Source organism: the organism of the source record quoted next, unplaced genomic scaffold, assembly GCF_019419815.1.
Source record: "Pyrus x bretschneideri cultivar Hongxiangsu unplaced genomic scaffold, Pyrus_bretschneideri_v1 Contig6, whole genome shotgun sequence".
Taxonomy (NCBI): domain Eukaryota; kingdom Viridiplantae; phylum Streptophyta; class Magnoliopsida; order Rosales; family Rosaceae; genus Pyrus; species Pyrus x bretschneideri.
The window spans coordinates 1,122,697-1,138,621 of record NW_025999798.1 but is presented as its reverse complement, the minus strand read 5'-3'; the positions used below and the strand labels follow the sequence as shown (position 1 = coordinate 1,138,621).

General features: G+C 36.6%; 1 protein-coding gene and 1 long non-coding RNA gene across 2 annotated transcripts; both read right to left on the bottom strand.

Moving 5' to 3' along the window:
- On the bottom strand, window positions 1–1,972 carry LOC103947286. Its single transcript, XR_001953199.2, has 4 exons — window positions 1,943–1,972; window positions 1,549–1,610; window positions 740–1,265; window positions 1–344 (listed from the first exon to the last, which is right to left on the bottom strand). It is a non-coding gene; the product is annotated as an uncharacterized LOC103947286 (long non-coding RNA).
- Window positions 1,973–8,477: 6,505 nt separating this feature from the next.
- On the bottom strand, window positions 8,478–11,781 carry LOC103947287 (ACT domain-containing protein ACR4). The gene is made up of 8 exons (XM_009358177.3): window positions 11,266–11,781; window positions 10,878–10,950; window positions 10,729–10,774; window positions 10,531–10,645; window positions 10,364–10,431; window positions 9,693–10,283; window positions 9,480–9,584; window positions 8,478–9,163 (listed from the first exon to the last, which is right to left on the bottom strand). The coding sequence occupies exons 1-8, from the start codon at window positions 11,267–11,269 to the stop codon at window positions 8,822–8,824; spliced, it is 1,344 nt and encodes a 447-aa protein (XP_009356452.1). The 5' UTR covers window positions 11,270–11,781; the 3' UTR covers window positions 8,478–8,821.
- Window positions 11,782–15,925: the final 4,144 nt, after the last annotated feature.

Genomic DNA, 15,925 nt, shown 5'->3' with positions numbered 1-15,925 from the left:
CCCCAGGAAGCAATAGAGTATATTTTGAATACAAAATGGCAATTAGGAGTCATAAGTACCTTAAAAAAATACTTCTGAAGCGCAAACAGTCCCATATAAGGGTAAGAAAATTAATAGAGCAGAGAACAAAGTACTCACTATAAAACATTTTAGTTCTTTAAGAAAAATAAAGCAGGGTTCAAAAAGGATAATGAAGCATACCAATAGGTTCCCAATATCAGATAATGATTTCTTTCTTGGCCCAAGATTGTCATTTGATTCTGCCGGTTTCTGAACTAAAGCATTCTGAAGTAGCATTGCACCTTAGGAAGCCACTGAGCTATCCTTCTCCACTTCAGTTGTATCTGAGCAGTTCAAAATGCCATCAGCCGTCTCTGATTGTGACAACTCATTCAACTTAATTTGGTTATCATTTATAGCCTAAATCAAACTTCAACTTTATCCCGTGAAATCAAGGAAAACTACCTGTGTCCGATTTCATGTCAACACCTCAATTTATATCGCATCCAATTAAACTACTACAACAACATACTGACAAAGTGAACATGGAAAATTCATATACCATTTGACAATACCAAATCAAGCAATTTCTAAAGACCAGAAATAGATCCTACAAAGCAGAAACCCTATCTCATATGCATTAAAGCGATTAACAAATTCTCGGTGAATCATCATAAAATTAACCCAATTTCTCAATTCCAAAAACAGGAAAGATTAAGAAAGGGTTCTGAGTTCTCACCATAACCAAAATAATCATATTGTTTCAGTTTGAACTCGGGTCAATTTCCGTCATCTGCATTAACAAAAACAATAACTTATGTCAGTGCATTCCACCATAAATCAATTCCTAAAATCAACTGCATATCACAAAGTTACCCAAAAGACACAAAATACCTGAAAATTACTATATTAGCACTCCCTCCACCCCAAAATCAGAAATCTAGAAAATAGAACTTGGTAACATTGTACGTAGAAAGCAAGGTATCAATAATTTAGGTGGTTTCCCAGGACAATAATGAGCTTGCAGAGATCATATTCATACATGGATGCACAAAAACATAGAGACACTACAGAGACCATTTGATGAAAAAAAAAAAATTAGAGATGCTCAGAGACTCAACACACACTATTCATAGATCCATGACTTAGAAATTCTCAGATCTGGTTGAAATTAATAAAATAAAATAAAAATTTAGGGATGTGAAAATATTCCTCTTATAGTCTGGGCTCTGTTCCCCTGATTCCTTCACCGGCTTGAGGCAAACCTGAGGAGATCGGCGATTAAAGGATAAGAAAACTGGCGGCCATGTTTTAGTTTTTTGACAGAGAGAGTTCAAGAGAAAAAAGAAGAAGGGGATACCCCTTCCCTTCTGAGATCATCTATAACATCTGAATTACTTAACACCCATACACTATATTTACACAACTACACTAATCAATACTCCATAACACATCAATGGTCCAACAATTATGGAGCTCGAAATTTCTATGAGGGCCAATCAAATCATAAATTAAAATGAAAACATGTAAGTAATTAAGAAGTATTACTTGCTCAGTCAGCTCCTTCTTGTCACTTCAAGGATTATTCAATTCAACCTGATTCGATCAAACTGCATCACCCAACAAAACAAACAAAAAATAAATGAAAAAAGAAAATCAGGGGAGCTAAATAAATATACACTGACCTACTTTTGGGCTAGAAAATCCAAAAAGAGCAATTAAATAGCAGTGCATAATGACGGAATTTCTATGAAAAAATATGAATTGAGTTTTCAATTAATAATTGAGCCTGAAATAAAGAAGGCCTTTCTCACCTTGATGCAGGTCGGATAACAAAAACATTATGTATGGATTAATGTACAATATTTGAGATCCTATCTGTTTTTTATTGACTGATGCTTCAACACCAGTCAGCTAATTCATATCACACATCCATACGTACCTGAGAACGCTTATTCCCACCACCATAACGTTGTTGCTTTAGTATGTTTTTTCACTGAGAAGAAAAGGAAAGAGCATCATGAAAAATTTAGTTCCAATATACCTGATAACAATTCACATGTTATTACCTTAAACAGGAGTTAAAATTGCTCACCCATTTTTTCATCACACCAAGACAAAACTAAAGGAAGACTTCTAATCCTATAAATTAGCTAATACTCTACTATCCTAAATTCCTAATCCCACGTGACTTCGCTGCCCCACACCTTTGTCCCCTGTCTCCCATTGGCTAAAAACACTCCCAAATCACATCAGCCAGCCATACAACAAAACCCCTGGCCACATCAAATATTAGGCACGATTTAGGTAACCAAATTCAACGAATAGAGTTCGAATAACAAAATGCAAAGAACACGATACATAATTGTAAAATTCAAGAACATGATTCAGAGGATTTGAACTATATTGTGTTGAAAACTTACCGAAGAGCGACGATTCCAAGTCGGTAGTGGTCAGGCTTCTTGACTCCTCCAGTTGTGGGTGCTGATTTTATTGAAGCCTCAAAATTAAAACAATTAGCAACTTAGATCCAATAATCTGATTGTTTCTCGGAAAAAATAGCTTGCAATTATTGACCCAACACAGATTTTGCAGCATTATAGTTTTATTTACTTGTGACTAAATCCTTCTTGTTTTGTGGTAATTTGTATAGCAGACAGCCAAACAATATATATAATTATTCAAACAGATTAAGACTCGTAATCAAATCAAATCGTTTCTAGTGCAGCTGCTAAACAATGAAGAGCCTAAGTGACTCCTGCTTTTGAGTGACAGAAAACTCTGCAGTGACTCGAACAGAGAAATTGAACTAATAATAACAAAGAGTTGGGATCACGATACTCACCAAGACCAGATCAAAGAGAACATTCTGATCATCTTTGATCTCGTTGATGAAGTCCGACAAACTTTTTGATAGTCTAATCGCCGCTCTTGCCGACGTCGGTGCTATCGCCGTCTCGAAGCTCGACATGCATCTGGCCGTACTCGATGACTTTGGTGACGATGTGGCCTTGAGGATCTACTCATCTGGATACATCTGACGCTCCTGCAGGAACGGGAGGAGAGAAAAAATGAAGAAATTTGCGTTTAGGGATCTGGGTTTGTCGTTGAATACTGGAACGATACGAAGAAATTTGGGTTTGCGGAGAGTAGCAGAAACTGATAATGGCCTCCCGTCTGCCCTACAATCCCCTCATCATCGATCCCAATCAGTTCGGACAATTAAGATGACAAACGTATCCTCCAAACTTTTAATCCGGGTCGTCCGATCCTAACCCTAGATGGGCATTCCCATCATTTGAACACCCAAAGGGCCAGCCTCATCAACAATTGAGGTAAGCCCAGCAAACACAGCCCAAAACGAACTAACCCAACCGCCTTCACCATAGTGGCAATCTTGTAAATAAACTGAAATGTGGTCCAAAACACTGTTCATATGAATAGTGCCAATTTCCCTCCTACTTTAGACTAAAGTAATTAGAAGCTGCAATTGATATTTTGCTTGAGGAGGGTCTCTCTTTTGTGTAACTGGTCCCCTTACGTGTTTCTCTCTTCGGCCTTTTTGCTCTTTGAATAAAACTCTGCCGTTAATTTTCCAAACAAAAAAAAAAAGAAAAAGGGTAAGTATTCACTCAATACTGATACATATTTGACAATTAAAATATGACACAGTGTGCCTTATGAATATTGTAATGATGTGAACAGGGACCAATAGATTTGAGTTCTCAAAAGCACCTATTGGAACAACATTGGGCTTATAAGTTACAACACTCTAGAGTTGGGCCTATTTGCATATATTTTATATTTTTGTGTTTTCAAATTGCAAATTCATAGAACAATAGTGCTTCTCTAATTTCCACATGAACTATATTTTGATTTCTTAATCACAACTTAAATTTTCTCTTTGTAAAATGGATATTTAGAGAAGGCGTGGCTTGAAACCAACACTCTAATCGCAAACAAAAAACTACTCTTAATTAATAAGCTACAAATATTTTTCTTTAATAAGCTACAAATATTTTTCTTCATATCACAAGTTAGTTAATTTAACACGCATCAAGTTAACAACAAAATTCCTACAAGTCTGACTTGTTATGCTTCGCTTTTCCCAACACATTGCATTCTCATATGTGGATGGTGAAATCGTTCCCACATTACCGTAGATTTAAAATGTACCCAAATTTACAAAGCCACATATTTATATATCATATAGGAGATAACATTTTGCCAAAGTACATAAACCTTCTAAAATTCAGCAACTTTTTCTGGAACCAATCAAGGCAACAACACCAGAGGAGAAAGTAGGGGAATGGGATCTTTGCTCTGATAGAACGAACTCAACGAAGAAGAAGAAGAAGAATTTGAACTGCTCGCCGCGGAGTTTTGCATACCACTGCAACCAGAAGAGGCATTGTTATTAGGGTTCAGCTGTAGAGGACATGGAGCTCGTCGTTGCAGCCGGCTTAAATGCCTTCTGAACACATTGTTGTCATCTTTGTGAGGACAAGTTTGGAAGCCAGGAAACTCTGGACCAGCAGTATCCCCCATTGTGTTTTACTGGCCTCTATTTCTAAGTCATTTGGATCTCCCTATATAAAACTTCGAAAGAGATCGTAAGCATTATTTAATTTAGGTATGAATCATGCCACATCTTATAAGGTTATCGTTAACCAGCCATGGTGGACTTTTTTTATGTTCAACAATTGTCATTCATGAATAATGAGCTAATCTGTTATAATATAATGGAGACTAAGTGTCAGTAGACTCAATAATTATGGACAAGGGCATTGAACTTTAGAAAATAGAAAAGATATTAAGGAATGTAAGAATCCCGCATCGAAACTTGACTCTAAAAATGTAAGGGAGTACTATTTTTACATAACGAATAGTTACTGCTAAATATAAAGAAGAATTTTGTGACTAAACTCTACATGTGTGCTATTAAGTGTTTAATACATGTTAGGGACGATGAAAGCGTTGATTAGTAGTAGATTGTTGTTCTGTTTCTCTAAAATCTTTAACGTGCTACTCGAGCGCGTTGATTGAGCACAAATGGGTCTCCATCTATTAGTTGTATTCATATCAGTGTTTGGACTTGAACGAAATTCATCACTAACTCATGTAGAAATAGATAGTATCCACGATGTTGATTAGTAGTGAGCCACTCTTCCATCTCTTTTTGAACCCTTGAACATAAAAAAAAAAAAAACTAGGGTTTGTGCCATTTGGCAGATGAGGATTTGCCCATCTAATTTCTAGTGAGGGCCCACAACTAGTTGCTAAATGTGGATGAAGATCCTCTTTGAATCCTTTTTATGGGAATCCTAGAGATCCTCACATCCTAATCGTTCATCATATCGATCAGTTTTTGTTAGTTACCATTTATGTTTAATTTTAAATAATAAAATTCAAATAATTTTTAACCGCAGGATGTACGACGAATGACTAAAATGTGAGGATCCCTAAAATCCCTGCAATTTGAGTCCGGATGGGATCCAAATCCGCTAAATATTGCTAGAGAATGGGACATCATGTGCAGTTGTGCAGAATTAGCACCAAAGTTGCTGCATTGTTGAATGCTGCACGTAATAAAATATGAAACGGTCAGCTGAGACTGGGGCATTCATGTGAGGGCAGGTTTTGCTTGGTTGCTTTGGTTCTAAGAAAACTTGGAATTTGCCCAGATCATGCAACGCCCACTTTCTGTCATGTGAGGAGGAATAACTGCACACCTTCAAAAGCTCATGGTTTTCAGTGCCAGAAATTTCAGTGGCACATGATACTGTAATGAATTTTAAAACATATTGGGTAGTGTGATCTGGATTTTTATTAATTTTTATTTTAGCAAAATATTTAAAATAATATCTCAAGGTTTGCAGATGAATTTCACCATCGATTTGTGGTTCAAGCAATCACCGTTAAATTATATTTTATCTAGTTTTTTATGGTCATAATTTTTCAATGATTGTCATGCCAACCTAGCTGATCAAATTAACCTAGGGTTTATGGACTTTTTCTGTCATAAAAAATCCGATTTTTTTTACAGGACAATTATTTTACTGTAATATACATAAACTAATCCAAAAGTAGTTCAAACTCGGTGCATAAAAAAATCGTACCGGTTTAAATTAATCAACGTGGATACTGATATTTTTTAAAGGGAGATAACAACTTGCAAACAAAGTCGACATTTAGTGGAGTTGCCTGTTGACCGGTCCAAGCACACGACAGAAGAAGCAGTAGGGCATCTGTTTCTTTGAAAATTGGTGTTTCTTTGTCTTGCAGGATGCATGTATATATGTGAAATATATCAGAGTTTAAAACATATAAAGAAAAAGGAAATGGAGGGGAGTGTTAGACTTGAAGAAACAGAGAAGCACATTGGTCAATTAAATATGGGGAGCATATATAGCATGGAGAGGAAATTCGAATAATTGCAGTGCTGTGCTGTGCTGTGCTGCAGAATGCAGCATGGCACTTAATACTTGCATGCTTTGTTCTGACTTCCATATTGTGTGCATATTTTGGAAAGCAAGTGTATTTACTTTCCCATGATCCCAAATTCATCCAAATCATAGCTCAAAATATGATTTTATTACGAGCTCCTAGGTAGAAATTGCTCTCAAAAAGGGGCTAATCTCGTTAGCTCACTCTATTGACATTAGTCTAGCGATGATCATTTTGTGACTCGCTAATATGTTTACAATGCGAGTCAATTGTGTTTCAAAATAAAATTATAATTTATAGTATTGTCTCATTTTCACATAATGTATTATATAACCAAAATCAATCAAGTAAATACGCAGTACCTTACATACCATGAATTAGATTGACAATGACAACCAAAGGCAGTCAACAAAAACAAATTGGCCACAATCAAACACAACTATATACATCATTTCTTAATAAAATACCAAGAGAGTATTAAGAAGACTCTGAAAATAGAACTTTTCCTGAACTCTTTATTACTTCATGTTTTTATCATAATGCTTTGTAATATAGGAAAACTAATGAAAATGACTTGAAAACTTTGAGTTTTAACGATAAAGATAAAATAAATGGTAAAATGAATAACATTAGAAATGATTTTTTAATGTAAAAATGTGATTTTTTGTTAAAATAAACAGTATTTTTCGCTAAAACTCCCTTGTAATATTAGCAAGAATTTTACCAAAAATAATAAAATGACAGAGAATCCCCGAAAAATCTCCCTCTCGCTCCAACTCTAATATCCTTCTACTTTTGCATTTTACTTATCCATGTTTTTTGGTCAACAAGATTACTTATCAGGCCTGGATTTCTCCTTGATCAGCCAAGTGGCTGCACCCTGCATGATTACTGCGCGCCAGCCAATAATGTTGGCTCCTATCACAATGACAACGGAAATGAAACCTCGTCGAATTCTTTTCTGATGGAAATCTAATAATTTTATGATCGTGATCGTTTATTGTATAAATTATTTTAAAATTTAAAATTTAAAATTAAATATAAATAGTATATAACGAAAATTGATCGCACGATATACAATGAACTGTCACAATTGTAAGATCCTAGAATCTCTAGTGCGAGGATCCTTTTCCCAAAGACAACGACCAAAATTATACAATATTTTTAAAATTAGCTTAGAAAGTAGCCTACAAAACTTCAAAAGATGGCGCGTTTCCTCCTGCTTTTTTTTCTTTTTTCCATATATTTTGGCTTTTTTGGGGGCGGGGGTGCTTTGTGCTTTCATCACACCCTTCCTTCTTCCTCAGCTCAGCATTTGGTCAAAAATGAAAGTTAAAAAAATTGGACTGCGAAAATTCCAAGTTCAAACCAATGCGTAATGCAAACGTGAAGAAAGTCCCAATCTGTTTCCTTGAATTCTAGCCCAATTTCTTGGAATTGTCTGGAAAGTTTTACCACCAAAGATTCAAATCCCGCAAATTTTATTGAGTTTCTGTCGTCATCTGATAATGATTGAATGCATAAACTAAGTTGGAAAACTCCTGTCCAATTGGGAATTCAGAGGTCAATGTTTGGCACCCTTCAAACCAAACTTTGAATGAAAACTTTTGTCACCAACCAGAGAAAATGTTGCTGACGTGAGTAACAGTTTTTTACGTTAGTGTATCTGTCGCTATGCATCAAAATTTAAAATTCTCTATTTATAGATCGAGTAATTTAGATTGGCGATAGTATAAAAACAAATACCAATAAAATGGAAGTTGATGGTAAATTACTAAATATAAAAGCTACCATAAGATTCAAAATTCTCCCCTGCCCAATTGGGAATTTATAGGTCAATGTTTGGCACCCTCAAAACCAAACTTTGATGAAAACTTAGCCAACAACCAGAGAAAATTTAGTTGACGTGAATTAAGACATTTCTTTACGTGTATCCGTCTGTTTGCACTAAAACTCAAAATTCTCTCTTCATAATTAGAGTAATTAGATTAGTGGTAGTATAAAATAAAAAAAACTCAATTAAATGGAAGTTGATGGTAAATACAAAAGCTACCATAAACTTTGAATAGAGAAATATTATGTACAAAGCTTAAAACCCTAAAACTGACTTTCTCTGAACATTACACAAACCAGACGATCCTTCCTTGCTTTCATGATCCAACCCAAGGTTGGATCACAGTAACAAATGAAGGCTAAAAGCAGAAGCTGAAAAGGGGAGATATATACAAGCACTTCACACTTCTATGGCTTTTCCTTCAATAGTGGCTGCTTTTGTTTTCCTAAACTCAAGTGAATAATTAAACCACTAAAACGGTCTAATTTGGTGAAGTTTTCGACTAAGACGGGTTCTTATGTACAAGATCTGACCGATGTCTCAAGGATACGATCTGATCAGCTTGAAGTTGACGAAAGATCTGGACTTGAAGAGACCGCCAAAGAGGAACCTTGTTGGAGATTCCTCGGAACCAGTTTTTGTGTCTTCAGTGTTGCCTTTTACTTTGAGTATAGTCTGCCCGATTGCTTGCCGGATGGACTCTATGGTCTTGGAGTCAACCGGATAGCCTGATGCATCGCGAACATAAAATGTATTCACGGCTTTGCCTGCTTTCGTTGCAACTTCTGCTCTTGTTACGGTGAGGCTGTTCTCTCGAAAGATCCGAGTCACATCAGATAGCAGCCCTACTCTGTCAGTAGTGCAGAGTTCTAGCTTCAAGTCCTGAACAAGGAAGAAACAAAGATTAGTTGTCCATAATTCAACGGAGTCTCTCAAGAAAAACGAATTAAAAAACGAAACAGAATCAAACAGAGGAGTGCAATGGAACATAATGAGACAAAAGGATCGACATCCATGGATTTAAAACTACAATTTGACTCGAAATTATACGATTACAATGACTAGGTTACAACATAGGAAAATCAAAATTTCTCACTCCTCCTCATGAATTGGAGATATTAATAATCTCAAATGTGTACTTTGCAGCCAAAGAGACTGAGACAAGCAAAAAATTTTGCAATAACATAGTCCAACTAACCTCAGATACTCTTCTCTCAATAGCCGCTTCGAGGCATTGTATCACTCTTTGTCTCTCTGCATCTGATTTCACAGGGGATCCATCTACATGTTTGATATAGTATTCCTACACGCGAATCAAAAAAAAGTAATTAGGCAAGTTACTTAAGGATAGTCACACCGCACGTCCCAAAAACACGATCATATTCAAGTTGAAAAGGCAAAAATCGCAAACCTGATAAGCTTCCGGACCCTCAGCATCAATACTAGCATGAAAAACCACATATTGCATGTCTGTCAAAGTGCAAACCGTGTCGAAGAGAAGCTTTGGCCTGTCTTTGCTCCGAATAGTGACCACCGAGTAGTCTTTGTCATGCAAATTAACAACACTCACATCCGGTCTTTGCTTGTCATCCAAGACATTATCATCAACTCGTTCGTAATCCCTATCTGCAAACATCATTTGGTGAAGCCTCCTATCAGTGTGCGTAACAGCGTGAGAGACAACAGTCCTTGCTCCTCTGGTTTTGTTGCTGCCCTTTAGCACATTGCATAGTAGTTCCTTAATCCTAGCCAACCTCTGAGAGTCGGTAATTGCCAATCCCGTCTCCTCATCGGTGACGCGCATCACGGATGCAGCCCTTGTGTTGTGCGTCCAGACTTCCGCGCTCACTACATTGCACTTGAGATTGGTTAGGACAGCGCTCACTTCGGAGAGTAATCCCGGTCTGTCGCTTCCAGTGAGCTCAATTACAGTACTGTCCATTGATTGTTTCACACCAACAGATCTCATCGAAGATGCAAAGCGTGCCTCCGGACCAAGAGACTGAAAATCAAGCAAGTAATTAGTATCTTTTCACATCAGTCGCTGCACAAACAGCGGAAACAAATATCAACACAAATTACCTTATGAATATACTCCAAAACCTCCTCATCTGCAACCTTGTTTCCATCTTGATCAGTGACATTAAAAACTGATTTCAAAGCCAAATCACAGAATCAGTTTCTACATCGAGCAAAATCGGACACGATTTTCACACCAATAACAAAGCCTGTAATAAAAGGACTTTTACCATCCATGAACCAGCCACCATCCGAAGCTATGTACGCTTTCCTCACGATAAGGTCGAGATCAGTAAGTACTTGTACAACTTCCAGAAGTATTCCATGTTTGTTTGCACTATCCACCTGCAACCACAGTAACAGATTAAGCACCAAAACTTCCGTACCAATAAGAACACCGAAAAAGACACATAACAACAAGGACATACCCTTATCACCGTTGCATTCTTGCAGGCTTCGTTATCGATTACAACCCTGAGACAAAACAACATCGCATGAAGAGGCGTAAATCTCAAGACGGGATAGGGTAAATAATTGCAGTAACTTTTGAGGAATTTAAGGTATATTTGGCATATACCTTGGTGGGTTCATTCTCCGGATGAGTTTCTCGTACTCATCATCCATGTCATGTGAAAAGCTCATGTTAACTTCTGCAGAAAGCCACCCAAAAAAAATCAAAAATAAAATTAGACAAAAAGGTTAGACAGAATTTAAAAGAAAAAAAAAAACCAATCGGAGAGATGAACAGAACCATTGTAACCAATCGGGAAAAGATACTTGTAAATTCCAGGAAATATGAGAGAAATTTAAAAAATTAAAAAAGCCATCATTTCAAATCCTAACTTTCTCGGAAAACCATCGCCCCTACACCGGAAAATAAAAATCACGAAGCAACCCGGAAGCAGGCAGACAACAGAAATCAAAGAACGGAACACGAGAACCAAAACGTTAAAAACAGCACTTACGCATGTCGATTTGCTGAGGATTGGTGATCTCCTGATCTCCAACACCAAAAAGCTTGTTCCTGTCTTCTCGGTTGTCTCAAGACAGAGTAAGAACAAGGGCTAGAGAGAGAGGGGGAAGGAGAAGTGGAGGTTATATGTGTGTGTATATATATACAGAAAGAAGATCTTAGAATCTTAGGATTTCCTGTTCTTGACCTCTCTCACTAAGGAAACAAATAAACTATAATAATTCAGAATTTAAAAACCAACCCATTAAAACACTCCCCGGAACCAGACACCGCCCGACACAATACTCCAAAAACCTGCAGCTCCAAAAAGTACCACTCAACACACTCGCACAGCTTTCCCTCCTCTTTCTCTCTCTCTAACCTCTCTGTAATCTCTCTCTCTCTCTCTCTCTCTCTCTCTCTCTAATCTCTGTGGCTTACGAAATTCACTCTCTCTCTCTCTCTCTCTCTCTCTCTAAAAAGGGGACTTAAAGAGGAAGTTTTCAAACAATACGGAGTTGGGGGATGGCTTGATCGCGGGGGCTCTGACTCTTTGAATCCAATTAACCAACTACACTCGCGCACTTTAGCAACGACCTCCGACTTTGCGCGGCTGATGACGTGTCACCGTGCTAAAATGCGCAGGGGTTGATTTGAGAAGCAAACGGTAGAAAGGTCAAAAAATAATCATGGACTCCAACTCCGAGGTTTGTGGAGCGCACCAACTGAACCAATTGGGTCGCAGTCAACGTTGGACCACTGTCTGGTCTGTCGACTTTTACTAACGGTTTGTCCCCATCGCCTTAGAACGCGGGTAAATTTTGCGAAACGCACCGTTTCGGTCAATCTCTTTTGCCAAGTTTTTATAACTTTCTTTTTAGTTAATGCTCACGAATTAATGGTTATTTATTTGACTTTTTAATTCTTTACTTAGTGAAAACGGTTAATGATGTGGAATCTGAATCTGCATCTTTTGTTTTTTGAGTTATGAAATGATATTTAGTTGTTTAACAGCGGCACACGTTAGAATCCCATTTTTGTTTGTTTTTTATTTGGTTATTGGGGAGTCTCGTTCTAAAACCGTTAACTCATTTCTTTAAATTTTTGTCGCGTGTTTTTTTTGAGAAAAAAACAACATATTAAATAGAGTGATCACAATTACAAAATGTTTCTGGACAATCAAATAAATGGTAAATTAAATAATATGGATGTTGATGATTGAATTATTTTGATTAACATACTTATTTCTTATTAGTAACATATCATTTAGTTTGAATTTAAATCTACAAATTTAGTCTCTCTAACATTACCCTCAAATAAATAGGTCTTTTTGGCCGTGGAAGGTAGTGATCCATCCATTGCATGAAAATTACTGAAATAGAACCCAGTATTAGTAATCGCATCTGTAAAAAAAAATTGCCTCTCTAAAAAAGTGAGTTCAAAAAACCCAGCCATTTGATGTTTTCATTGATGGTTTTTAATGGCCATATAATATTACAAGAGCCCTTGACCGCATCAATCGCTAACTTTGAGTGAATTAACATAAAACTTAAACATTTATTTTTTCATCATTACCCCATCAATTCAAAAAATTGATTCAATTCGTAATTGATTGCAACGACAATTACCAACCCACCCGTATTCGTTGTTAAAACTCCCCGTCCCCAACCCAACCGACAGGTCGACGACAGCCACAGCCACAGACAAGCCTCTTAACACTCTAAACCCTCATCTCAAACCCAAAAGTTTTAATGCTCCTTCAAAGAAAGGGGGACGACAAATTATGGGAAGATTGAAGAAGGGAAGGGGAAATAATGATTTGAAGAGGAGAAAGGGAAAATAATGATTGCTATCAGTTATGAATTAATGATAATTAATAAAGAATGTGAAAATGGTAAGCTCCTTTGCTTAATTAATTCAATTATTATTGTTTCTCATAAGTTTTAAATTAAATAGAAAGCCTTACTATGGTTGGTGTTTAGATACGGAATTGAGATCCTCCTCGAATCTCTTTGTCTGGAGCTGATAGAGCCGGAAATCCAACCACTCAATTTAAATCATACGGCCCCATTGACTCATTTCACCAATACACCTCACACAAACCAAGTTTTTGAACGGCCTAGATCTCTCTCTCTTCAACAACCTGGATTCCTAGGTAGATTTGGAGAGGATCTTATCAATTCTTATACACGTAACATGATTTTTTTTTTTGAACAATCGATATTATCTAAACTATGAGAAGGAGGTGGGCTTAGTCTCACAATGGGCTAACAATAATGTGGTTTAAATTCGCATTTAGTAATAATCGAATTTAAAACCTCTCACTTGCCAACGTGATTCTAGATGGTAAGGATGACAATTACCTCGAGCTAGGAGGTGAGCAAAAACAGACTCGCTCTTGGGGTAGGCCATGAGGTTCTCCAAGTTTCACCCCACTTTCATCAATGTTTGTGAACCTTAATTAATATTTAGTGGCATTAACTAATATGAAAACACGTTGCATACATACGTCCTTGTATATCAAAAAAGTTTCCTTAACATTTCTCATTAGATATAGTACACAGTTGTATGATCGTTATCTTGTTCCATTTTTTTTAACATTGAACAATGAACAATTAACTGGTTTGTCATTTATTTATCTTTGTTACATGTTGCATGTCTACAAATAGTTGGCATTTTGTATATGCAATAATATTCAACTGAAACAGTATCACTGTCAAATCGCAAATTCTGATGTTGTTTGGGTTGGTTTCACTGCACAAGCCACTAAACTAACTCCATAACGTTGCCATGATCTTCATTATGTAAAACCCACCTCAATACATAAATGGTCAATTAAGTTTTTAAGTGTCGAGTAATTCTTATACTAATCGTATACAAACATAATTAGAGATTTAGAATCAATTAACTGTGTCACGATTCATTACAATCCGCGATTAATGAGCGGTGTCCCATGCATGTATTCGTTAATCAAATCAGTTAAGTTAATTATACATTAGCATTTGCTTACACATTTTGTGTGTATGAACACATTTTTTTAGAAAATGAGAGAGAGAGAGAGAGAGAGAGAGAGAGAGAGAACATGGGAGGAGTGGGATGTTTTTGTTTTGTTTTTTTTTTTTTTTTAATATGGGAGGTATTTTAACATCACCTGTAGGTGATGCTTAATAAAAAACAGTAAAATTTGGACTTGTGAAATTACATTATTGCCCATCAAATTTTTTTTTTTTATGTGATAGAAGACTAAGTAATATTTTCACCATGTTTTGGTTGACAAAGAGAGTTTCATTAATTAATAGAGATTATATATGTAACAGAAGAACTCAGTCTAATTAAGCCGTCGAAATTCCATATATTCATATTTCTCTAAATCATAGGTCAATGTTTTCAGTGGATATGAACGTCCCACGTCCACACCCCAATCCCACATGATTAGGCAAATTGCAAGCAAACCATATTATAACAAACAAAAAAAATGTTAGTTGTCAATTAAGTATATCATATTCTAGAATAGAACAGTGGTCAAGTATAAATACCATTGTCCTTTGGCTCTTTGTTTGGAGAGGTTTTTCAATGTACCAAAACACGGTACGAAATAACATATGTTAATCTCTCTTTTGCTTAAATAATAATATTGCTGATTTATATATTTGAGTAAAAAAATATTAGGAAAATTAATAAAAAAAAAACTTTAGTTTTATGAAAAATGACAAATAAAGGTGTAGTGAATAGTACCAGAAAAAGATAAAAATATAGTTTTTCGTTAAAAATGAACATCACTGAGAATATTTCGTTAAAAATCTCAAAAATATTTGATGCGTGCACACATAAAAACAGTTCCACCGCTGCTCTTTTGGCCGGCACCCCGACCAAAAAATATACCGGTTCCCTTCAATTTGCTCCACCCCAGCCCTTTAAGCGTGTCTTGTGGTTCATGCCGGCCTCCTGCCCACCCTCGCACGTGGCCCTAGCTCTGCTCCTTCTTTAGGGTTAGGGCATACAGGGTAACCCTCACTATAATAGTCCAGTCCCATTCCATCTCATCTCATCATCCTCCATTATCCCGTCCCACGAATTCGTCCGACCAAAATTACCTTCTAGCAGTAAAAACATGCCTCGATTTATTTGTATGTGTTGGATGAAATTTATAATTATAGGATTCCCATTTTTCAGGAATGTGACGTTAACTTAATCCGATATAATTATTCTAACGATGACGTTGGAAATTTGGTTCGATATAATTATTCCGATGTTGACAATGGAAATTTGGTGTGAGTTTGGTGTCTTCCATTGCAGGGTAATGGAAAGATTGGGTGGCCTGAGACTGAGAGGTTGAGGTGGTGGAAGTGGCGCTACATCTATGCCACGGCCACTTGACTTATTGGCAATTGGCCTGATTTCTACGCAAGAGGCCAACTGGCCTAGGGCACATCACAACAGAAAACTTACCAAGAAGGGCATTAGCCATTTGTCTCTTAAAATGTCCACCAAATTTTTCTGCGTAGACATAACAGATAAATAACTTACTTGTAACATAAACGTTGAAGTGATGATGTTTTAAACTAATCATATGACGATAATGTAAATAAATTAAAACATTTAACAACGCACACCGTCATCTTAACATCATCATGTGAGGTAATTTCTGCGTAGCTGTAGAGCTTAGGGACACA

What these genes read in the sequence shown, in the direction of transcription:
- LOC103947287 (XM_009358177.3), bottom strand. An exon ending in TTTTGGAGTATATTCATAAG is followed by an intron (nt 10,284 to 10,363) that starts GTAATTTGTGTT and finishes CTTGATTTTCAG; the next exon opens with TCTCTTGGTCCGGAGGCACG. An exon ending in AGGGTCCGGAAGCTTATCAG is followed by an intron (nt 9,585 to 9,692) that starts GTTTGCGATTTT and finishes ATTCGCGTGTAG; the next exon opens with GAATACTATATCAAACATGT.